Source organism: Neophocaena asiaeorientalis, unplaced genomic scaffold (assembly GCF_003031525.2).
Source record: "Neophocaena asiaeorientalis asiaeorientalis breed wild unplaced genomic scaffold, Neophocaena_asiaeorientalis_V1.1 scaffold66, whole genome shotgun sequence".
Taxonomy (NCBI): Eukaryota; Metazoa; Chordata; class Mammalia; order Artiodactyla; family Phocoenidae; genus Neophocaena; species Neophocaena asiaeorientalis.
The window spans coordinates 578,134-603,905 of NW_020172677.1; the positions used below are offsets into that span (position 1 = coordinate 578,134).

Here is a 25,772-nt window from a genome sequence, read left to right on the forward strand (position 1 = left end):
AACAGATAACAGAAACACATACCAGAAAATAGAAGGTGCCGTGAGAGAAAAAAAAGAGCAAACAGGTGAGTAGATAATGGGGTTGTGGTTCCTATAGGTTAAGTAAGGATGGAAGCTAACATGTGAACAGAGGTGTGAATAAAGTATGGGAACAAATAAGAAAAGGAAGAACATTTCAGGTTCAGACAATAACAAATGCAAACACCCTCAGGGAGAAGCATGTTTAGTACAAGGAACAGCATGAAGGCCAGTGTGGTTTAAGAAAAGTAAGCTGGGGAAAAAATGGTAAAAAATGAGAGGCAATAAGTACTGGAGGGCAGTGATTTTTAACTATGGGTTTCAACATTGGTAGCAAAATCAATTTAGTAGATCAAGAAAAGAATTTTCTATTTTACTTCACTAAAAATAGTATGGAGTAGAGTACTCAAATATGTCTTGTACAATAAGGATAGTACTGTTTTGTGAAATCTTTGCTTCAGATATGTTCATGATATATGTGTATCCTGATCTCTCAATTTAAAATATACAAAATACAGTGAGTCATAAGGCTGCTTGTAGACCACAGTGAGGCATTATTCTAATGTGACAGGAAGCCAGTAAAGGGAGGAAACGGGAATGACAAAATCTAAGCCCTTTACGACGATTACTTTGAACTTCACACAAAGTACTTACTAATTCAAAGGGGAAGATGGTAACTTTAAAATAAGGAAATCTGGTGGACACCACATAATCAAATTTAACACCACAACAGTAAGAAAACAGTAGATGTCAACCAAGTACCTCCTAATGTGATACACTGGAAAGGAAACATCATTTATGTAATATTATTCCTGGCAAAAATGCAAAATCAGAATCTGATCTTGAGGAAATACTGGACATAGTCTATAGAAAATAAAGTCAATGTCATAAGGCTGCATAATTGAATATTCCAAATTAAAGGAGACTACAGACACCACAACTCAATGCAATATGAGACATGGGATTGGACCCTGAATTAGGAAAAGAAATTGCTGTGAAGTACATTATTTGAGCAACTGGTAAAATTTGAATATGGACTCTATATGAGATGAAAGTATTGATATATACCAACGTTAAATTTCCTGAATTATATTGTGGTTCTACAAGAAAATGTCTTCATTTTTAGTATATATTGTGAGGTACTGGGGGTAAAAGAGCATGGCATCTTCAACTTACTCCTAAGTGTTTAAACAAAAAGAAATGGAGAAACAGAAAAAATTTGGCAAATGTTAATATTATAGTTACTAAGATCTAAGTGAAGGATACTGTTATGGGCTGAGGTGTATCCCCTCCCAAATTCATATGTTGAAGTTCCAACCCTCAGCACCTCAGAATGTGACTATACTTGGAAAGAAGACCTTCAAAAAGGTATTTAAAATGAGGTCATTGGGGTAGGTCCTATTCCAATAGGATTGGTGTCCAAAGAGGAGATTAGGACACAGATACACAGATGGAAGACCATGTGAAGACAAATGCAAAAGACAGCTATCTAACAAGCCAAGAAGAGAGGCTCCAGAAGCCAACCCTGCTCAGACTTCTAGCCTTCAGAGCTGTGAGAAAATAAATTTCTGCTGTGTAGCCATCCAGTCTGTGGTACTTTGTTACGGCAAGTCCCAGAAAACTAATATAGGTACATAGTAGTTTGTTATTTTTGTAACTTTTCTGTAAATTTGAATTTTTTTTGAAAACACAAAGTCAAAATTTTAAAATAAAATGGGTCACTGTGGCTACTAAATATAAACTTGGCTTATAAAAATCAATTGTCAACTCACTCTGTAAAGTGGGACAATAATAAAATGGAAACTTCCAAGACTGAATTATAAGGATTAAATGCAGCTGTGTCAATGCTAGTGTTACATGAACAGTTTATATTAATACGTTAGTTATACATTAAGATACACCTTTAAGAAAAATTAGCTAGACAGAGGCTGGGTTACATACTCTATTTTGCAGAGTAATTTGAAATCTCACCTATTCTAGAGTTTAAGATTTAAGGTTAAAGGTTTAAGACTGATGTTTCCATGTGTTAAATGTATACCAAATCTTTCTGCTGCCCATCAGATACTCACTGCCTTCAGAGATGTAACATGGACAATCCTATCCTACACAAACTACAAAAATGAAACAAATATTATTTGCCAGTAAGTCTTTTTTCTACTGGTCATTGTTTAACCTCAGAATTCAACGCTGACTACAGGAAGTCACATGTATTGTGGACTCTGTCATCACACACATACTGTTCTCCCTATTAAATTTAAAATTAAGAAATGGCTTCTCTGCAAAGATCACATCCAGGGTACTCTCAGGAAAGCATAATCGAAAGATGAAAGCAAGGGTATAACTGTAAAACTCTTTACTCAAAGAACTCAAAGTGCAAAGAAAGCACCACTCAGTCAGACAAAAGGCTCCCTAAAGACTTAAAGAGTATGCCTCACTAATCCAACAACGGGCTTCTAAATAGCTTAAGGACATTGTTCATCAGCTGAATCTCAACAGAAGCTCAAGGTAGAGAAAGGCCTTATCTACAGGATATTGTGGGTGTGGCTTTTGTATAATGGAGTAAATCCTAGTAAGATTAACAGAATATCCACAAAATTTTAAGAAAATTAAATCAGCAGGAATAACAACAGCTTGGACTGAAATGGACACAGTACAAAATGAAAAGTGGTCCTTAGATTCCCACCCCCACCCCCCACGCTTGCAATTTCTACAAGTTCCAGGAGGTAGGCTGTATTAGTTTGCTAGCATTGCCATAACTATACTTAGTTATAGACTGGATGGCTTAAACAACAGAAATTTATTTTCTCACAGTTGTGGAGGCTAGAAGTCTGAGATCAAGGTGTTAGCATGGTTCGTTTCTTCTGAAGCTTTTCTCCTTGGCTTATAGATGGCTCTCCTCTCCCTTTATCTTCACATGGTCCTTCCTATGTGTATCAGTGACCTTATCTCCTCTACTAACAAAGACACCAACCTGTACTGGATTAGGACCCACCATAATGGCCTCATTTTAACTTAATTATCTTTTAAAGGTCTTATCTCCAAATATAGTCACATTCTCAAGGTTAGGATAGGACTAGGGGCTAGGATTCCAACATATGAATTTGGCGGGTATACAATTCAGCCCATAACACAGGCTGAGAAAACTATTAAAGTGCGAACACATATAAGCCTACCTTGAAGACATTGCAGGTTCGGTTTCAGACCACTGCAACATAGTGAATATCAAAATAAAGCGAGTTTTTTGGTTTCCCAGTGAATATAAAAGTTATGTCTACACTATACTACAGTCTGTTAAGCACACAGTAACACTGTGTCTGAAAAAATAAATGTACCTACTTTAAAAAATATTGGGTTGGCCAAAAACTGACTCTTCCTTTCATGGATGACTGATTTCTCTGTAGCATGCAGTGCTGTTTGACAGCAGTTTACCTACAGAACTTCTTTCAAAATTGGCATCAATCCTCTTAAACCCTGCCACTGCTGTATCAACTAAGTAATATTCTACATCCTTTGTTGCCATTTCAGCAGTCTAGACAGCATCTTCACCAGGAGTAAGTGACTTGTCACCCATTAAAGTTTTATCATGAGATTGCAGTAATTCAGTTACATCTTCAGGCTCGAGTTCTCTTGCTATTTCCACCATATCTGTAGTGACTTCCTCCACTGAATTCTTAAACCCCTCGAAGTTACCCATGAGGGTTGGAATCAACTTCTTCCAAACTCCTGTTAATGTTCATATTTTGATCTCTTCCCATATATAATGATGTTTTTAATGGCATCTAGAATGATGCATTCTTTCTAAAAGGTTTTCAATTTACTTTGCCCAGATCCATCAGAGGAATCACTATCTACGGCAGTTACAGCCTTACAAAGTGTATTTCTTAAATAAGACTTGAAAGTTGAAACAACTCCTTGATCCACAGGCTGCAGAATGGATGTTATGTTAACAGGCATGAAAACAACATAAACCTCATCGTGCATCTCATCTGGAGCTCTTAAGTGACCAGGTACAATGTCAATGAGCAGTAGATCTCAACAGTGGGCTTAAAATATTCAGTAAACCAAGCTGTAAACAGACGTGCTGTCATCCAGGCTTTGTTGCTTCATTTACAGCCAGAGGTGATCTAGCGTAATTCTCAAGGGCCCTAAAATTTTGGGAATGGTAAATAAGCACTGGCTTCAACTTAAAGTCACCATCTGCATTCACCCTAACAAGAGAGTCAGCCTATCCTTTGAAGCCAGGCATTGACTACTCTCTAGCTATCTTCTTCCCATATAAGGCTGTTTCACCTACATTGAAAATCTGTTGTGTAATAATGTTTAGCTGGATAACTTGCTACAGCTTCTACATCAGCACTTGCTTCTTTACCTTGCATTTTTATGTTATGGAGATGGCTTCTTTCCTTAAACCTAATGAACTAATCTCTACTAGTTTCAAACTTTTCTTCTGCAGCTTCCTCATCTTTCTCAGTCTTTATGGAATTGAAGAAAAGTAGGGCCTTGCTTTGGATTAGGCCTTGGTTTAAGGGAATGTTGTCACTGGTCTGATCTTCTATGCAGACCACTAAAACTTTCTCCATGTAATTAGACTGGAGAATTAGACTTCCATTAGACTTTAATTAGACTTCCATTCATGTGTTCACTGGAGTAGTACTTTTAATTTCCTTCAAGAACTTTTTTGTTGCATTCACAACTTGGCTAACTGGCACAAGAGGCCCAGCTTTTAGATTATTGTGGCTTTGGACATGCCTTCCTTACTTAGCTTAATCATTTCTAGCTTTTGATTTAAAGTGATAGACATGCAATTCTTCCTTACACTTAGATGCTGCTGTAGGGTTATTAATTGGCCTAATTTCACTATTATTGTGTCTCAGAGAATAGGGAGGCCCAAGCAGAGGGAGAGATGGGGGAACAGTAAACACTAATCTGCTAATCAGCAGAGCAATCAGAACACACACCTTTATCTCTTTAAGTTTGCCATCTGATATGGGCATGGTTTGCGGGTGCCCCAAAACAATTACAATGCTAACTTTAAAGATCACTGATCACACATCACCATAACAAACATAATAATGAAAAATCTGAAATACTGTGAGAATCACCAAAATGTGACAAAGAAAGACAAGGTGAGCAAATGCTGTTGGAAAAAAGTTGCTGATAGACTTGCTTGACACACACTTGTGACAAACCTACAACTTGTAAAAACAAAAACATGCAATATCTGAGAACTACAACAAGGCAAAGTGTAATAAAGTGAGGTATGCTTGTATTGACAAATTTAGGCTTTTTGGAACACCAGCCATGGTTAGATTTATACTATAGTGGTAGCTTGTACAGTGCTGTTGAAAGCTCGATCCAGGTGCCAGTTTCTGTAGCTACCATATTCTTCCCAACCACCAATCTTCACCCAGGAATAGTTACTGCCCTGGCCAGAGGCATGTGCATATCAAAACTGAGGAATTCAGATGCTGAATCTTAAGTTGTCAGTTCTAAAATACCACCTCAATTAAGCATGTTACTAAAAAAAAAAGCCAAGAGTCAACTAGAGGATACTTCTCAACACAGGGTTGCCATAAACCTTCAATTTGTAAAAACTGCAGTATCTGCGAAGTGCAATGAAGTAAAGCACAATAAAAAGAGGTATGCCTGTAATCTCTCAGGAATAAGGAAAGATGACCTAAAGGGTGGAATCAAGAGCCCAGAGGGCAGAAGAAAGAACCAAGAGCCAGGGAGAAACACTTCCAAATAAGAGTAGGGTTGAGTCTTACTTGAGAAACTTCCAACATTTTGCCTGGCTAGATTTTGGAATTGCTTTGGACCTGTCACCCCTGTGTACCTTCCATATTCCCCCTTTTGTACAGAAATGTGTACAGTGATAATCCTATGCTTATCCCATCATGTTATATTGGATATACTGGAGCAGATAACTAGTCTTTTAGTTCACAGGGCTACAGATCAAGAGCAACTGTACCCAAGGAGCTGTCCTTAGGATCCTCATCTACACCCAGACAAGATTTAGGTGATGATATACTTGCCTTTGATTGAATGCTATATTAGAATATGACTTTAAGAGACCTTTGCAGGGTACCTATTTTGCATGTGAGAAGGCCATAAATCACTGGCAACAATGGGTATGCCAGTGCCCCCAATGCCCATATCAGTGGCTATGATAGCCAGCTACCAAAGTGGCACCCTTTGATCCCTGCCTTCTTTTATTCACAGCCTTATGTCTTCCCCACTCACAATGTACTAGAGTGGGCCTGTGTGACCAACAGAATATAGAAGAAATAACAGTATATCACTACCAAGATCTAGTTATAGAAAACATTACAATTTCCATCTTGGTCACTTCTGTTCTCCCCACAACCCTACTCAGATCACTCACTCTAAGGGAAGGCAGTGGCCACGTCATGAGCAACCTTATGAAGGGGCTCACATGGCTAGAAGCTGAGGTTTCCTGCCAACAACCACGTGAGTGAGCTTGTAAGTGGATCCTGAAGCCCCTGTCAAGCTTCAGATGACTGCAGCCCAGGCCAACACCTTGAGTACAACCGTAAGAAATATCCTGAACCCAAACCACCAAGCTAAATGCCTTTCAAATTCCCGACCCACAAAAGTATGAGATAATAAATGTTTCTGTTTTAAATCACTAAGTTTTGGGATAACTGGTTATATAGCAACAGATAACTAATAAACATGTTTTAAATATTAAGACACATGTTGCGGGTTAAGGATGGAAAAAATTTAATCCTATAAATACTAATCACAAGAAAGCTGTTGTGGTTACACTAATATCAAACAGAGTATGTTTCATGACAAGGAGTATTAGCCAGAGATAAAAACAGGCATTTCATAATGATAAAAGGGTCAGTTCATCTAGAGAACAAAAAAAAAAATCTTAAATGTGTATGCTCCTAATATTATACAGCTTCAAAATACTTGAATTAAGACTGACAAGACTAAAAATTAAAAGGAGAAACTTTAAAATTCACAATTACAGTTGAAGATTGTAACCCTCCTCACCTGGAAACTGTAGTAAGTAGAGAGAAGGACAAAAAGGATATTAAAAATTCAACTAACTGAGAGGAGGCAGAGCTGCAGCCACAAACTCTGCTGACTCGGCGGCAACCATGAGGACCACCTGCCCCTGTGAATTCAGAGGCTCAAGAGTGTCAAATGTTGGGTGGAGACAAGATGGCGGAGTAGAGGATGTAAGCTCACCTCCTCTCACAAAAACACCAAAATAACTGCTGAACAACCATCAACAAAAAAACCACTGGAACCTACCAAAAATGATATCCTACATCCAAAGACAAAGAAGAAGGCACAACGAGATCGGGGCAGACAGCAGAAGCAAGAAAAGCTACAACCCTGCAGCCTACAGAATGGAAACCACAATCACAAGAATTTAGATAACATGAGACGGCAGAGGAATATGTCGCAGACGAACAAGATAAAACCCCAGAAGAACAACTAAGTGAAGTGGAGACAGTCAACCCAAAAAAGAATTCAGAATAATGACAGTAAAGATGTCATTATATCTATAAATAGATATATCTATATTATATCTATATATAGATGATCCAAAATATCAGAAAAAGAATGGAGGCACAGACCAAGAAGATACAAGAAATGTTTACCAAAGAGCTAAAAAATATAAAGAACAGAGATGAACAATACAATAACTGAAATTAAAAATACAATAGAAATAATCTGTAGCAGAATAAATGAGGCAGAAGAACGGATAAGTGAGCTTGAAGACGGAACAGTGGAAATCACTGCCACAGACCAGAATAAAGAAAAACTGAGGACAGTCGAACAGAACTATGGGACAACATTAAACTCACAAACATTCGCATTATAGGGGTCCCAAAAGGAGAAGAGAGAAAAAGAACCTGAGAAAATATTTGAAGAGATAATATCTGGAAACTTCACTAACATGGGAAAGGAAACAGTCACCCAAGTCCAGGAAGCACAGAGAGTCCCAGGCAGGATAAACCCAAGGAGGAACATACTGAGACACATAATAATCAAACTGACAAAAATTAAAGACAAAGAAAAAAAGAAGAAAAGCAACAAGGGAAAAGCAACAAATAATGTAAAAGAGAAGTCCCATAAGGTTATCAGCTGATTTCTCAGCAGAAACTCTGCAGGCCAGAAGGGAGGGCCACGATAAAGTGATGAAAGGGAAGAACATACAGCCAAGAACACTCTACCCAGCAAGGCTCTCATTCAGACTTGACAGAGATATCAAAAGCTTTACAAACAAGCAAAAGCTAACAGAAGTGAAGACCACCAGACCAGCTTTGCAACAAATGCTAAAGGAACTTCTCTAGGTGGAAAAGAAAAGGCCACAACTAGAAACAATAGATTAATAGGATAATACACCATGACCAAGTGGGATTTATCCCAGGGATGCAAGGAGTTTTCAATATCTGCAAATCAATCAATGTGATAAACCAAAATAACAAATTGAAGAATAAAAACCATATGATCATCTCTGTAGATGCAGAAAAAGCTTCTGACAAAATTCAACACCCATTTATGATAAAATCTCTCCAGAAAGTGGGCATAGAGGGAACATGCCTCAACATAATAAAGGCCATAAATGACAAACCTACAGTTAATATCAATACCCAATGGTGAAAAGCTGAAAGAATTTCCTCTAAGATCAGGAACAAGACAAGGATGTCCACTCTTTCCACTTTTATTCAACATAGTTTTGCAAGTCCTAGCCATGGCAATCAGAAAAGAAAAAGAAATAAAAGAAATCCAAATTGGAAAAGAAGAAGTGAAATTGTCACTGTTTGCAGATGACATGATACTATACATAGAAAATTCTAAAGATGCTACCAGAAAACTACTAGAGCTCATCCATGAATTTGGTAAAGTTGCAGGATACAAAATTAATACACAGAAATCTGTTGCATCTCTATACACTAACAAAGAAAGATCGGAAAGAGAAATTAAAGAAACAATACCACTTACCTTGGCATCAAAAAGAATAAAATACCTAGGAATATACCTACCTAAGGAGATAAAAGACCTGTAGTCAGAAAACTATGACACTGATGAAAGAAACTGAAGATGACACAAACAGATGGAAAGATATACCAAAGCCCAGAAATAAACCCATGCACCTATGGTCAATTAATCCACAACAAAGGAGACAAGAATATACAATGGAGAAAAGACAGTCTCTTCAAAAAGTGGTGCTGGGAAAACTGGACAGCTACATGTAAAAGAATGAAATCAGAACATTCTTTAACACCATACACAAAAATAAACTCAAAATGGATTGAAGACCTAAATGTAAGACTAGATACTATAAAACTCTTAGAGGAAAACATAGGCAGAACACTCTTTGACATAAATTGCAGCAGTATCTTTTTTGATACATCTCCTAGAGTAATGGAAATAAAAACAAAAATAAACAAACGGGACCTAATTAAACTCAAAAACTTTTTCACAGCAAAGGAAACCATAAACAAAACGAAACGACAGCCCAGAGAATGGGAGAAAATATTTGCAAACAATGCAACCGACAAGGGATTAATCTCCAAAATTTACAAACAGCTCATGTGGCTCAATATCAAAAAAACAAACAACCCAATCCAAAAATGGGCAGAAGATCTAAATAGACATTTCTCCAAAGAAGACATACAGAGAATTCCCTGGTGGTACAGTGGTTAGGACTTGGCACTTCCACTGCTGGGGGCCTGGGTTCAATCTGTGGTCAGGAAACTAAGGTCCCACAAGCCATGCGGTACAGCCAAAAAAGAAAAAAAAAAAAAAAAAAGACATCCAGATGGCTAAGAGGCACATGAAAAGATGCTCAACATCGCTAGTTATTAGAGAAATACAAATCAAACTACAATGAGGTGTCAACCTCACACCAGTCAGAATGGCCATCATCAAAAAGTCTACAAATAATAAATGCTGTAGAGGGTGTGGAGAAAAGGGAGCCCTCCTACACTGTTGGTGGGAATGTAAGTTGGTATAGCCACTATGAAGAACAGTATGGAAGTTCCTTAAAAAACTAAAAATAGAGCTATCGTATGATCCAGCAATCCCACTTTCCTCGGTATATCCAGAGAAAACCATGGTTCAAAAGGATACATGCACCCTAATGTTCATTGCACTGTTGTTTACAATAGCCAATATATGGAAGCAACCTAAATGTCCACTGACAGATGAATGGATAAAGAAAATGTGGTACATATATACAACGGAATATTACTCACCCATTAAAAAGAATGAAATGCCATTTGCAGCAACATGGATGGACCTGGGGATTATCATACTAAGTGAAGTAGGTCAGACACAGAAAGACAAATATCATATGATATCACTTATATGTGGAATCTAAAAAAATGATACAAGTGAACTTATTTACAAAACAGAAACAGACTCACAAACTTATCTTTACCAAAGGGGAAAGGTGGGGGGGAGGGATAAATTGGGAGTTTGGGATTAACATATACACACTACTATATTTAAAATAGATAACCAACAAGGACCTACTGTATAGCACAGGGAACTGTACTCAATATTCTATAATAACCTAAATGGGAAAAGAATTTGAAAAATAGACACATGTATATGTGTAACTGAATCACTTTGCTGTACACCTGAAACTAACACAAAACACTGAAAATCAACTATACACCAATATAAAATAAAAATTAAAAAAAAAAAAAACCTCAGCTATTGAACCTAATACAACTTGACCAAACACAAATTGAGGTCACCCAACCACAGCATATACATATTTTCAAGTATATATGGAAAAAATACCTAGAGAGACCGTGTATGTACTCGGCTATAAACAAGTTTGCATAAATTTTAAAAGACTGGTTATCCCTAACCACAATGAAGTTAAAGGAGAAATCAGTTTAAAAAAAAAAAAACCTGTATACACACACATCACAAAAATCCCTACATAGTTGGAAATTAAAATACCACCTTATAAATAAACATGGGTCAAAGAAGAAATCTCAAAGGATATTAGAAAATATGTTAAGCTGAAATAAAATGAAATATATTGAATGAAGGTTAAGTGATACTTTGATGGAAATCTATAGCTCTAGATGCATTTATCAGAGGAGAGGTGCTACAAATCAATTACCTATGTTTCCACCTAAGAAACTAGAAAAAGAGGAGTAAATTAAACCCATAATTAGTAAATAGAGGGGCCATTACTACAATCCTACAAACATTAAAAAGACAATGAGAGAGTATTCTGGAGGACTTCTGCAATAATTCAACAACTTGGATGGAATGGATTAATATCTTGAAGGACAACAACGATCAACACAAGCTAAAGAAGAAAATCGGAATGGCTCTGTATCTACTAACAAAGCTAAATTTGTAACTAAAACCCTTCCCACAAAAAATCTCCAGGCACAGGTAATTTCAGTGATAAATTTTACCAAACATTTAAGGAGCAAATAATATCTACCCTATACAAACTCTTTCAGAAAATAAACCTCTCAATTCATAGTATGAGGACAGCATTACTGTTATCTAAAGAAGAAATTACAGGAAAACCATAGATTAATATCCCTTATGAATATAGAAATAAAAATCCTTAAAATAATGCTGTTACAATTTTGTAATTAAATGATAAAACTGAACATATTAACAGAAAGAAAATCCATATAATCAAGCAAATGCCCCCAAAAGCACTTAAATTCAACACGCATTCATGATTAAAAAGATAAAAATCTCAGCAAACTAGACTATAAGTGAGTTCCTCAACCTAACATACGTAAGCCCTATAACTAACGTCATATTTGATGGTAAACCACTCAATCCTTCTTCCTAAGACTAGGAATAAGACAAGGATTTCTGCTCCCATCAATGAAATTCAACGCTGCATCTGATGTCCTACCTAGTACAATAAGACAAGACAAAGAAATAAAAGGTGTACTGACTGAAAAGAAATGTTAACTATCTTAATTCACAGGCATTATCCTGTACATAAACATACTGACGTATCTACAAAACACTGGAACAAGAATTTATAAGTTACAATATAAAGTCACTCAACCTTATTTCTGTGTAAAAGACAAAACAAATTGGGAATTAAAAAAATATACTAATTACAACAGCTTCCAAAATATGAAATACTGGTGTTAAACTTAACACTAAAAGCTTCAAAATATTGCTAGGAAACATTAAGGGAAACCTAAATAAACAGAGACATACAATGTTCATGAATGACACAATTCAATATTATTAAGATATCAATTCTCCTCAAGTTGACCTACAAATTAAACACAATCCCAGTGACAATCCCAGCAGATGTTTTTGTACAAATTGAAAAGCCGATTGTAAAGTTTTTACAAAAACAAAACCAATTTAGGAAAATAAAAAAAAGATCAAGACTAACCCTATCTGAAATCAAGACTCACTACATAGCTACAGAATCAAGCCAGTATAGTACTGTCTAAAGAAGGGATCAGCAAACTTTTACTCAAAGGGCCAGATGGTAAATATTTCAGGCCTAAAGGCCATATGGTCTCTGTTAAAACTATTCAACTCTCTTGATGTAGTATATTAGAAGCCACAGACAATATACAAATAAATGTCTATGGTTGTGTTCCAATAAAACTTTTTTACCAATCAGGTGGCTGTAGGTAACCAGTACGGTTACTGACCCTGTTCCAGATATGAACCATTTGTCAAATATGTGTATTACAAATATCTTCTCATTGCAAGTTTCCCTTTTCACTCTCATAATGGCATCTTTTGATAAACAGATATTTTTAATGTTTTTAATTTTGATCCAACTGAACATCTTTTTTTTACAGTTAGTGTTTTACATGTCCTGTTCAAATAATCTCTACCTGCGCCGCAAAAATGTCTGTTTTCCTCTATATGCTTTATTAAATTACTGTTTCATGTTTAGACATGCAATCCGTCTGTAATTGATTTTTGCATATGGTGTGATGTAAATGTCAATAAATTATTTTTCCTATGGATATCTAACAGACTAAGAGCCATTTATTTTGACCATCTTTCTCCCCACTATATTGTAGTATTATCCTTGTCACAAATCAGGCTAATTGTATTCCTGTGTTAGGCTTATTGCCCATAATGACAAACAAACTACATTTATTGTCAAGTATCTATAAATTCCCAGATAAGGGAATTTCCCTTATCCGGTGTGTGAGGGGCAATCATCCTGGGAAAAAGGCTGCTGAATCAAGAAAGAAAAGAGCCATAGGTTGTCTGATAAAAGGTCTTCCAATTGGGATTGTCACTTAGGATAGTTTCTGAAAATATCCTTGTCCTTTAAGATTCTAGATGAAAGTTTATTAAATATTCTATCTAAAACAAAAACTTCTAAGAAGAGTTTCTTCCTGTAGAGATGCTCAGTATATATGAACTCATATTCTAAGAAAAAATTCTGTCAGTCAAGTAACAATCTCATTGATATCTCAAGGGAAAGGCTAAATTCTAGTGGACTGAGGGCTTGATAACTGACTGTCCATAATAACAAACAAACTACATTTATCGTCAAGTATCTATAAATTGACAATAATAAATTATTGTCAAGTATCTATAAATTCCCAGATAAGGGAATTTCCCTTATCCGGTGTGTGAGGGGCAATCATCCTGGGAAAAAGGCTGCTGAATCAAGAAAGAAAAGAGCCATAGGTTGTCTGATAAAAGGTCTTCCAATTGGGATTGTCACTTAGGATAGTTTCTGAAAATATCCTTGTCCTTTAAGATTCTAGATGAAAGTTTATTAAATATTCTATCTAAAACAAAAACTTCTAAGAAGAGTTTCTTCCTGTAGAGATGCTCAGTATATATGAACTCATATTCTAAGAAAAAATTCTGTCAGTCAAGTAACAATCTCATTGATATCTCAAGGGAAAGGCTAAATTCTAGTGGACTGAGGGCTTGATAACTGTGTGTAGAAACTTTAAGAATCAAGAAATATGTGATATGCAACTAAAATTATCTTTCCTTTCAGAGAACAGAAGGTAAAAATGGAACTGAAGACTACTTCAAATAGGTCCGTCACAGGTAATGTCAATAATAACCACTGGCAACAAATAATTGACATTATCCATTATATTCTCATAACCCTGAAAGAAACTGAAGTGCTTTCAGGTGAATCACACTCTTTATGACACCAGTATTACTGTGATACCTGAACATTAACTTGCAGGGAGACAGTTATCCTAAGGACTCTTTCATTTCTGCACATCTTTCTAGCAGAAGCACTAATGTGTTCTAGACTACTACTTCAAGGTATTTTTAAAGCAAACGACTGTGGAAGGTAAACTGCCTCCCTCCAGAGCAAAAGGCAGGCTTTTTTTACTGTCCAGTGGCATGAACATAATCTCTCTCTCCTGAGCAAGGTCAGCCAAGCTTTCTTGTCATCTCCATATTACACTGTGGGAACTGGGGCACTGGGAATTGGTCCAAATGTTGATACTCTAGCTAATATTACTGCTGTCAGTAATAAACTGTCCTTTGTTTCTGACCCAAGAGTCTCATGTCTTTTACCAGCATCTATGAAACTATGGCAGGCTAACTTGCTAGTTTATAGGAAAGTTAAAAATCTCAAACGCACTGCGATTTTGGAGAGAAAGATGGGATGCTGATAGAGACATGGCTCTCTTAAAGAAAAAATATGAGGGCCTTATGGTTCAATTTATACAATTTGAGGTAAGTCTGTGGGTACTGGTAGCAAATTCTCTGACCAAATTGTATGGCCATTCAGGCAACAAATGGTCATCTATTTTACTGCCTGGTAATTAGGAAGACTTGGGGAGAGGGGTGCAGACTGCTTCCAGGGAATATGGTTCATAGACAGCTGCCTGAATGGTGCTCTGGTTGTTTCTAACTCTTCCAGAAGAGAATACCTCCTCACCAACCTAATGGTGAGCCTCAGGTCCATCCCATAGTAACAACTAGCACTAGGATTTGTCTCCTCCCACTTTCAGGCACTGTTACAGAGATATATACCTACTCTGAGCATGAAGGCAGGGAAATTATTACATAGCTTCATTTCTAATATAGTCAAGTTTGATATAATCAAGTAAATTATAAATTCAGTACCTCAAGGAGCTTAAAAGCTTGAGAACCACTGATTTAGATACTTTCTAAATGTACTTCCTTCCTCTATAAACTCTGATCCTTGATATTAATTCTTAACCTTTTTGAAGGAATTAGTATACTGAATACACGCCATTTCTACTACCTTTCTTAGTGACATTAACCTAAAAGAATTATTTCCTGTTTGTACTTCCTCTGCTTACTGTCTCAGTGAGTTTATAAGTTACAAATATTCTTTTCAACTGTTTCATTCTCATGTTTTAAGCAGTAAATGATGAATACCACCTGATCTGCAAAATTCACTGTAATTTTTTAAAAACATCCTATCATCTTTTGATTGTTCAAGGCTATATTTAATTTGATCTCTATAAATCAGTATTGTCTGGCAGTAATAAAATGCAAGGCAAATATATAATTTTAAGTATTGCAGCTCTATTTACAATAGCCCGGAGATGGAAACAACCTAAATGCCTATCATCAGATGAATGGATAAGTAAAGATGTTAAAAGAAAAAAAAAGAGAAATGGGATATATTCATTTTAATAAATGTATTTTACTTAACCAAACACAACCAACTATCATTTCAACATGAACATTCATATAAAAGTCATTATTAATAATATATTTCACATTCTTTTTTTCATGCTAAGTTTTCAAAATCTGGTTGTGTATTTTACACTTACAGCATATCTCAAACAAACTAGCCACATTTCAAGTGCTCAAAAGCTATGTGGCTAGTGACTAATATTTTGGATAACACAGCTCTACAAAAAAGCAAAAATAATTCATCTTCAACTGTATCTAAATTCTGATTTGAGCTTTACACCCCAGTGATCACATCTTATTACTTTTCTCCTTCACTTCTGAAATTTAATATTTCTCTTTTATTCTGCTGCTGCATATATTCATTTAACATTTTACTTTCCAAATGCCAAATTCTAACCCTAATTTACATTTCTTTCAGGGAATTTTATATTTTGGAAAATCTGTCATTTACAATATAGAGTTCTGACCTTTTTGTTACAGTATTTTTTTTTCTTCTAAATTAAGGACATATACTGACCTTTCCATGTACAGGTAATTTCAAATTGTCCAAAGTCATGACAAATGATATCAAGAAGATAAATCTGAAGTAAACATTGCAGAAAGGAGTACGAATTACCCATATAGTACTATCTGATGCCTAAAATGGATGTACCACTGAATATCCACAATATTGGCGCCTCCTTCATTCCCTTCCCCCATGACATGCCAACTGGTATCCTCTTAGGTACACCAAGAAACTATTTTTGAACAAGCTACATTTGACCAGACAGACCTTGACTTTCATACAATACACTGACCTACCAAATCTGTCTTTATTTTTTATTTTTACTTTTTTAATTATTATTATTTTTTTGGCCGCACCGCACAGCACGTGGGATCTTAGTTCTCCGACCAGGGATCGAACCTGCACCCCCTTCATTGGACCTCCAGGGAAGTCCCCAAATCTGTCTTCAGAAAGAAGATGGACTTAGTACTTAATTGTTGTTCCAGTTATTACCATTCCACTTATTCCCAAACATCAATGTTTATGCATTTTTACTTCACTGAATCTTTGCCTTATATTCATAAAAAATGACTAATGATAGAAAAATCAAAGTGCTTACCATTATAAAAAGAAACTTTGGCCTCAAATTTAACTCAATTGAGATACTGGTTCAAGACAGAAAGATACTGAACTCACCTCCTCCCATGAAGGAGGGGCAAGCATCTAATTCAACACACATCTGAAATATACTTCAGGGAGAGGAAGTAAATGCCATCGTTTGCACTCTTCCTCTGCCTCACTTCAGAGCACCAGTAATCTCCCAGAGGGAACCCTGTACACACATCTGGTGCTCTGATTTTTGTGGTTTCTGCCCAGGGGATGCTCACTGATTGCCTGGTTCTGGTAGCCAGTAAGGCTCGCATTCCTGGTGCCATGGGACTATAGCAATTAGAGACAGTTCCTGGCTGACTACAACTACAGGGCTCAACGGAGATGGCAGACCGAAACACACCCCCAGTCTTTCTGTGAAAAAACCCTCTCTGCTTGTCCTAAAGCTTCAGAGTAGTGGTAGGTTTCTGGTGTGACACACACCTAGAGGCTTACTGAGGTGCTGCTGCTCTGTGTGGACAGAGGCCAGTGACTGCCATCTTCGCACATTCCTTCTGCCTTACTCTTAAGTCACTGGTATCTCCAGGAAAGGAGCTTGCATACTCATCTGGTGCCCCAATTTTTGCGACTGTCGCCCAGGGTATACCTCTAGACCATCTGGCTCTGGTGGACAGTGGGGCTGACTTATGTCTGAGATCCCACAGGACTGTACACATTTGTGTACTTCAAAACCTGATGCCTGAGGGTCTGGCTTCCAACCAGCCTGAATTCAGGTGCTGACTGAGATCGTCCGTTTTGGGACACTAACAGGTCTTGGCACACCCTCAATTACGGGGAGCCAAAAAAAAACAAAAGCTGCTCAGACAATCACAAAGTCTGAGAGGCAACTAAGAACTAGGGGCAGAGTTGAACAATAAGGCTCATCTCCTATATAAGACCACGTCTTTACTGGGAGAGATGGCTATTTTATTTAACGGATAGAAACCAACACAGCAAGTCAAGGAAAATGAAGAAACAGAGGAATATCTTTCAAATGAAGCAATAAGATAAAACCTCAGAAAGAGACCTTAATGAAACAGATAAGTGATTTAACTGATAAAGAGTTCAAAATAATGGTCATAAAGATGCCCACTGAGCTTGGGAGAAGAATGAACAAAGTGAGAACTTCAACAAAGCTTAGAAAAACAGAAGAGAGTATATATTTACATAAGTATATAAGTAGTAGTATCAACTTCTTCCTCTAAGGAGCTAGAGGCCTCAGGGAATAAGATGTTTCCACCGCGCCACCAGGGTCAGCCAGATCTGGTTTGGCACTGCCTGTGACTAAGGTTAAATTTGCTAAATTCTAGGATTTAGTCAGCAGATGGGGCTTTTGTACCCTAATTTGTAAATAATAAATGTTTTACTTTGGTCCCCTTCTGTTACTCCTTGGTTTTAATTTTTAGTATGCTTAAACATAGCAAATAAAGAGAGGTATCATTAACTAGATGCCTCTCAATGACCAACATTAAACTACTTGATCAGTACTACTTAGTAGTGCTATACTAAAATGAAATGAAATTCTTGGAGAAGCTAAGCTTAAACAATAACATTTTACGACATCTAAGATCAGGTGTCTTCTCTATAAAAGTTAGGCAGGAAACAGTACCTAAAAGTTATAGCTCCTAAGACTATAACTTTAGGAAGAAAGGCCAGATTCTTCAAGAATAAATAATCTACAGTTAGTCAGATTGAGGAGTCTTTCATCAGTCACACTTAAGAATGATTTTCTAAAATCTAACCCAAGGAAGTAAGAGTAATTGTGTAATGGCTCTTCACTCACCATTAAGGGAGTTATCTATGGGATTATGTCAGAACTAAACAATATCTAAGAAGCAAAACGCCTAAAAAAATCTAACGACTTTGATCATCTGGGCTTTGGATCAATGCCCAGATTGCATAAAATAATATGACCAAGAACTTTGTTTACTCTTCAGTTAGAGGAGTGATTGACAAAGAAGGGAAACATAAAAGTGTATGCAAATTTCTTGAGATCCAAGATGCACCTGAAACAATTTCTATTTCTATGACTGTCACCAAGAGATCAGTCTAAAAATGTTTTTAAGCAGTTATCAGAATCAGAACCTTTGGTGGGTGTTAGGTACACTGTGGTAAGCAAAATGTCATCTCTGTGCTTTTTAGAAATTATTGGAGTTAGTTAGTTATAGGAGAGCAAAGCAGATGCAGAAATTAATCATAAGAGTAAGTAATTTTGGTACAAGCTTGAATGATACCTCTTTCTACCCACTGGTCTTATGCCATTCCACCTCATTTGTCTACATAGGTATAATCCAAAAAATGCTCATTTTTATAACACCTTTGAGTATTGTAATACCCAGCCATTAGTTAAAAAAATGTTAAGTATCCAAAAAAAGTTAGGAAAGGACAGTGAGTGAGAGGAAAGTTAGATATTAAGTTGTTATATATTACAGGCACAAACTACACATAGAAAAACTGCACAAAAAAAAGCCCACTGAAAGATATCAATATGCAGTAGTGCCAAACATACAACATTGTTTAATTAGGGATGACGATATAAAATGATGGCTACTTTAGGGAGTGAAGAAATTTACGTCACAGCCAGTAACTGACAATCAACCTGTCTTTGCAAAATAGTATTTAGTCAATCAATTATCATCTCATCTGAATAACTTTTATTTATTCACAAATTTTTAGAAATATCATTATCAAGAACTTACCACATGAGTAGTTTTTAATGTACTGCCATCAAATCTGCATAAACTGGAGCTCTCTTCAAAGAAAATATCACATTCTTCTAACTCTTGAGCATTACAAGGAGGTTTACCTTTATCTGGATTTGGATTCTTAGACCATAAAAGAAAATAAATAACAACAAGAGAATGAATTTCTTCATACTCAACAATGTTAAGATTACAGCAATAATTAAATATTAAATTTTAGACTCGTGACCAATAAAAACTTAAAAACAGACACAAAAAAAGAGAATGATGGAATCAGCAGAGAAAGATATGAAAACAGCTATTATAAACTTGTTCTATATACTCAGAGATGTAAACAAAAACAAACACATTGAGAAATATGGAAGATATAAAAAAGAACTAAACTGAAATTCTAGATATGAAAATACAATATCTGAAATGGAAAACACAATATTAGATGGGATTGACAGCCGATTAGACATTGCAGAAGAAAAGACAACCAGTGAGTTGGAGTCCATCTAAAATGTAACAGTCTATCTAAAATAGTAATAGAGTCTATCTAAAAATGAAGCAGAGAAGACAAAAAATAAAAACACACACAAAAGATGAGAACCCTAGTGACCTGTGGAACAATATCAAGTGGTCTAACATATGAGTATTTGGAAGAGTGCAAGAGGAATGGAAAAAATTTTGAAGAAATAATGGCAATTTTTTTTCAAATTTGATGAAAACTATAATCCTACAGATTAAAGAAGGTCAAAGAACCCCAAGCATAACAAACATCAAGAGAAAAAAAAAAAACAGAGCAAGTCACATTACAATGAAATTGCTAAAAATGAGAAAAATGAAATTATTCTCCAAGTAATAAAGAGAAAATCTTAAAAGTGGTTACAGGAGGGAAAAATCACATTACTGACAGAGGAACAAAATTACAAATGACAGCTGACTTCTAATCAGAAACTACACAAGCCAGAAAACAATGGAGTATATTTGAAGTTCTGAAAGGGAAAAAAACCCTGTCAGCACTGACTTACACGCTTAACAAAAATAGCTTTAAAAAAAGGAACTCAAGTATTTTTGCAGACAAGGAAGACATGTATTTCTGCAGACAAACAAAAGCTGAAAGAATTTATCCAGCAGAACTACATTGCAAGAAATGACAAAAGAAGTTCTTCAGCCAGGAAAAAAATGACACCAGATGGCAATCTGAATCAACACAAAGAAATGTAAAAAAGAGGAAATGACAAATATTTGGATCAATATAAGGCTTTTTCACCCTGCATTTTTAATCTCTTTAAAAGAAAACTGACTGACTAAAGTTAAAATAATAACATATCATGAAGTTTATAACACAGAAATAAAATGACAAAAATAATACAAAGGATGGAATGGAAATATACTGTGAAGTTTTTAAGTTATGAGTTAAGTGATATATTTTGAGGATAGATGGTGATAAGGTGAAGATGTTATACTATAAACTCTAGAACAACCACTAAACACACACACAAATGTCCACCCAAACAAAAACACAGAGGTATCGTGAAAAATATGCCAAAAGTAGAGATAAATGGAATCATTAAAGTAATTTTAATATGTTCACTGTTTGAAATGCAAAAATCACTGTTTGGTCTTATATCCCTCAAAGAGTAAAAAAGGATCACTTAAAAGATAAGTTATACATTCACATGCATATAACAGAAATACAATTCTATAACAACTGATAAAATGTCCACACAACTAGTTTGCCAAAAGGCAGTCATGTTACTGAGAACCTAATGAAAGGACCAGAGAGTCTGTGAAACTAAATGTCTGGAAGTTACAGACATTATCAAATCTGTCCATTTTCCAGCTGGGATATGGAGCCAGCTAGCTGTGGTTGTCTTCTCCTTTCTAAGTATCAATGGAAACAATTCTGGTTGCAGTGCCTGGCTGAGAAGGTAATTCCAGCAATTAGCTGGGGCCATTTTGTCACACTATCTCAAGAAGATATACACATCCAGCAGAAAAGAAAGCACCCAGCTAGCTGTAGCTGTCTTCTCCTTTCTAAGTACCAATGAAACAATTCTGGTTGCAGTGGCTGGCTGAGAAGGTAATTCCAGCAATTAGCTGGGGCCATTTTGTCACAGTGTCTCAAGAAGATACATACATCCAGCAGAAAAGAAAGCACCCTCCCCACTCCTCCCTCCCTTCTCCTTTCAGTTACCCATATGTTAGAGATGGGAGGGCAAAAATTAAAAGCTAAGGACTATCAAAGCAGCCAGTATTTAACAGGACAAGATTATAGAGAAAAGGGAATAGCAAGGAGAACCCAGGACTGTGCTGCTTTCCTAGAGTTATCTGTTGTTTCAAGCTGAGCTGAAAAAGACAAGTGGAAAGCAGAGGATAAGGGGCTAAAAAGCTGAGTTTTGATAATTATCAAGGTGCTTGGGAGACAAAAATTAGAGATCAGGGCCCACACAGGAGGAGAAACCCTGGTAAACATTCCAGACTTTCAGTTGAGATTCATGAAAAGTTCTGCCCTAGGACTAAGAACAAACAAAGAATAAACCAGCCATGCAAAAAACTGAAATCCAGCATCAAATCAAATCAATCAGTAACGGGATTAAGAAAACAGGCAGAAAATGTTGGGGATGCAGCTAATGTAGTATTTAAAGGAAGTGTATAGCATTACATGCTTTCATTAGAAAAGGAGAAAGGTCAAAAATCAATCATCTAAGCTTTCACCTTCAAAAAAGAGCAAAATAAATCTAAAGCAAGCAAAAGAGAGAAATAAATGTAATAACAGAAATGAATGAAATTGGAAACTGAAAAAAAAGGAAAAATAAAGTGAATAGAAATAGATGCCCCAAATAATCCTATAACTATTAAAGAAATTAAATTCATGGTTTAAAACCTTCAAAAAAGAAAACTCCTGTCCAGATAGTTTCACTGGCAACGTCTATTAAACATTAAAGAACATATAATGCCAAGTCTACACAATCTCTTCCAGAAATAGAAGATAGCAACACTTCGCTACTCATTTTATGAACTCAGCATTACCCAGATACCAAAAGTAGATAAAGACAGTAAAAAGACAAAACAAAACAATAACCATAGGCCCCAATATTCCTCACAAACATAAATATAAAACTCTTCAATAACATATTAGTAAACCAAACCAGTGATATGTAAAAAAGAATAATAATACATCATGACCATCATGATAAATACTCTTAGCATACTAGGAATAGAAGAAATTTCCTCAAAGTGATAAAAAGAATCCATCATACTTAATAGTGAAAATTCAGTCTTCTCCCCAAGATCATGAATAAAGCAAGAATATCTGCTTTCACTATTCACCATTCCTATTTTACAGTGGATTAGAGGTTCTAATCAATGCAGTAAGGCAAGAAAAAGAATAAAGATTTGAAAAACACAAAACTGCCTTCAGTTAGAGATGACAAGATTCTGTTTTTTATTTTAAAAGTAACAAACACACTAGTGTTTAGGCATAAATAAGTTACTCATATATATGAATATTCATTTGAAATCATCAAGTTTAAAAGACAGTTAGTAGCAATTATCTACAATCTCAAAACAAACCCCCACTGATCACTATAATTATATCCCCAGAGCCCTATCACAATAAATACTTGCTGAATATTGAATGAACACAGAGCAATGCAGTCTGCATGGCTTGTAACAAGAGGGCTATGAAATCAAAGTTCTATAGTCATACATATGAATTCCAGTGATTCTTGAAATTTTCCATTATGCTAGAAAATGTGAAACTTGGTTTCTCCATTTTGGTCATGTTTTCTTTTGTCAGAGACATTTACCTTCAATATTCTAATCTTTCCTTTCTACCTTAGGATGCAACTAACCCTACAGTATAAATACTTCTTTATATAATCTTCCTCATTGCTATAATTCCAGATGGCAATAAATCAGACATTTTAAATTTGCTGATATGTTTTGGTAAAGGAACATAACTGAAGTTCTAGTGTATTGCTGAATTTGTTCAAATTCTTAACATTATCTTAAATGTTATCGGAGTAGGAACATACTCAACAAAAATCTCACAGTTGTATGTTTTATATGTATACACACACACACACACACACACACACACAAACACCCCTTGTGATATTCTAAGAGCACCCAGAAAATTTCAATGACTACACGTAGATTATTAGCAAGGTAGGGGGTAAAATCATAATTTTTGTCCCTGTCAGCTTTGGTCAGTCAATTCTTCTAAAAGAGAATACAGATATACACAGAGATGGAGCTGACACTTGAACAACATGGGTCTGAACTGGAAAGGTCCACTTAAAATACATACTACAGAAATATATAATATCCAACTGGTTGAATCTGAGGATGTGAGCAGGAGATACAGAGGACCAACTGTAAAGTTATACTTGGATTTTTGAGTGCACAACGGTTGGTCCCCTAACCACTGCATTGTTCAAGTGTCAACTATATATCTCTTTTTTTCTCTCTGTACATATATTGAGAGAGCGAGAGATACATATATACATACAACCATACATGCACACCCACCCTATATGTACAACATGCCCACACACATATATATATTCACACAGTATAAGGAATATATATTAGAAATTTAAGCCATATTCAAACACTAGTCAGTGATACCTAATCTCTTACATTAGGAAAAGCAAAATAATGTTTGAAAAACATGGTATAATCCTCACATAACATACTTCTGGATCCTTGGGAAGTCACACTGCTATTGCAATTGCTTACCAGTTCATCAGAGGTCAAATGCATCAAACGTTCAGCTATTGCAGCACATTGGGCTGAGTCTCTAATAAATTCCCCCTGTTTATCACCGACCACTAGCTCTGGCCATATCAGTCCTTCATTCTTCTTAATCAAGGAAATCTCCAAGCTAGAAGTTTAAGATGAGAAAAGTAATGTTACATTAAGCAACTATACAAGTTATACAACCAATACCAAACAGAAGAATCTTCCACAGAAATTACCCCTCTGATGTCCAGAGGATGTTTTACCAAAAATCATGTTCATTTTCATTCTGCATATGATGGAAAACCTATCATCCAAGGGTAAACAATATAGATTTAATAGACAAGAAGGCACCACTGGAGTGACTGCGTAGAGTAACACCACTCAGAAAGTACTGCTGCAGTTCAGGTGTGCTGTGTGTTACCAATCTTCAGTAATAGAAAAATGCAAGCAGCATGAATCTATGAGCTATTTCACTGGGGAATGGTCGGGGGGGCACATAAAGTTAACTGGAAAGGGCCTATAACTAAAGGTACCTCTTTGTGTGTGGAGCCAACAATTACTTTCATTATCACAAACTAGTAGCCATAATATATTATTAACCTAAATATCAGGAAGGTTAGTTAAATCAATAAAAAAGGACCCATCGGGGAACACTAAGATTAAGGACTGATGCAGCAGAAAAGGGAGAGAGAGCTGAGTCAGGGCAGACTGTGGACATGGGATAGGGAGTTGCCCACGTGCCTCTTGAATAGGAAAGGAAATCCAGGTAAGCTGGCTGTTGCTATAATACAGAGAAAAGTGATGTTGGTGGTAGCTGTTTCACAGCAAAGCAACCTTTTCCATGTGCCATTTCTGGTACACGTGGGCCATACTAACCCATGCCCTGGAACACAATTGCAAGGAAACAATTGCAAGAACACGATAGTAACTATTATCGTAATTATCAAATAGAACATGCAAACTTATCAGATATTCTTTTTCAAGGCTATTATCACTACCTCATGAATTAATTACAGTACTTTAAAATTTTCTAAAACTTCTTGTATTTTAAGAGACTATACAAAATAATATCTTTCTTATGTAATGAGTTCCTATCATTAGCATTAAAAACTACCACCATGGTCAATAATGCCCAGATTTAGTTACATTTTCTAAGGAGAAAGCTAATCTTGAATGATGATGATGATGGTGATAATGATGATAATAAAAATAATGACAGCAGCTTATACTTACCTAATGCTTACCGTAAGCTAGGTGCTATCTTAAGCACTTTACATGTTTTAACTCATTTACTGCTCACCACAAACAAATAAAGTAAGCACTATTATCATCTCCATTTTACAAGTAAGAAAAGAAAGCACTGAGAGGTTAAGTAACTTGCCAAGGTCACAAGCTAGTAAAGCAGTCTGGCTCCAAGTCCATGTTCTTCACTACTGCACTATTCTGCCTCTCTGAAAAAATATATGTAAATAACTATTAAAGAACTTGTACCTAGTGACCAGAATGCATAAATACTGTTCTTAGTTGCTAGCTAAAGAAGTTAGAATTCGTACAGTTTTAGT

General features: G+C 35.9%; 1 protein-coding gene across 1 annotated transcript in view; it reads right to left on the minus strand.

The window, feature by feature from the left end:
• NUDCD1 (NudC domain containing 1) overlaps positions 1–25,772 on the minus strand; it is an 80,816-nt gene that overhangs the window by 17,838 nt on the left and 37,206 nt on the right. Inside the window, exons 7-8 of the mRNA XM_024739737.1 lie at positions 24,208–24,352; positions 19,474–19,599 (exon numbers count right to left, since the gene is read on the minus strand). Coding sequence (XP_024595505.1) covers positions 19,474–19,599; positions 24,208–24,352 — 271 coding nt within the window. The remainder of the gene's footprint in view (positions 1–19,473; positions 19,600–24,207; positions 24,353–25,772) is intronic.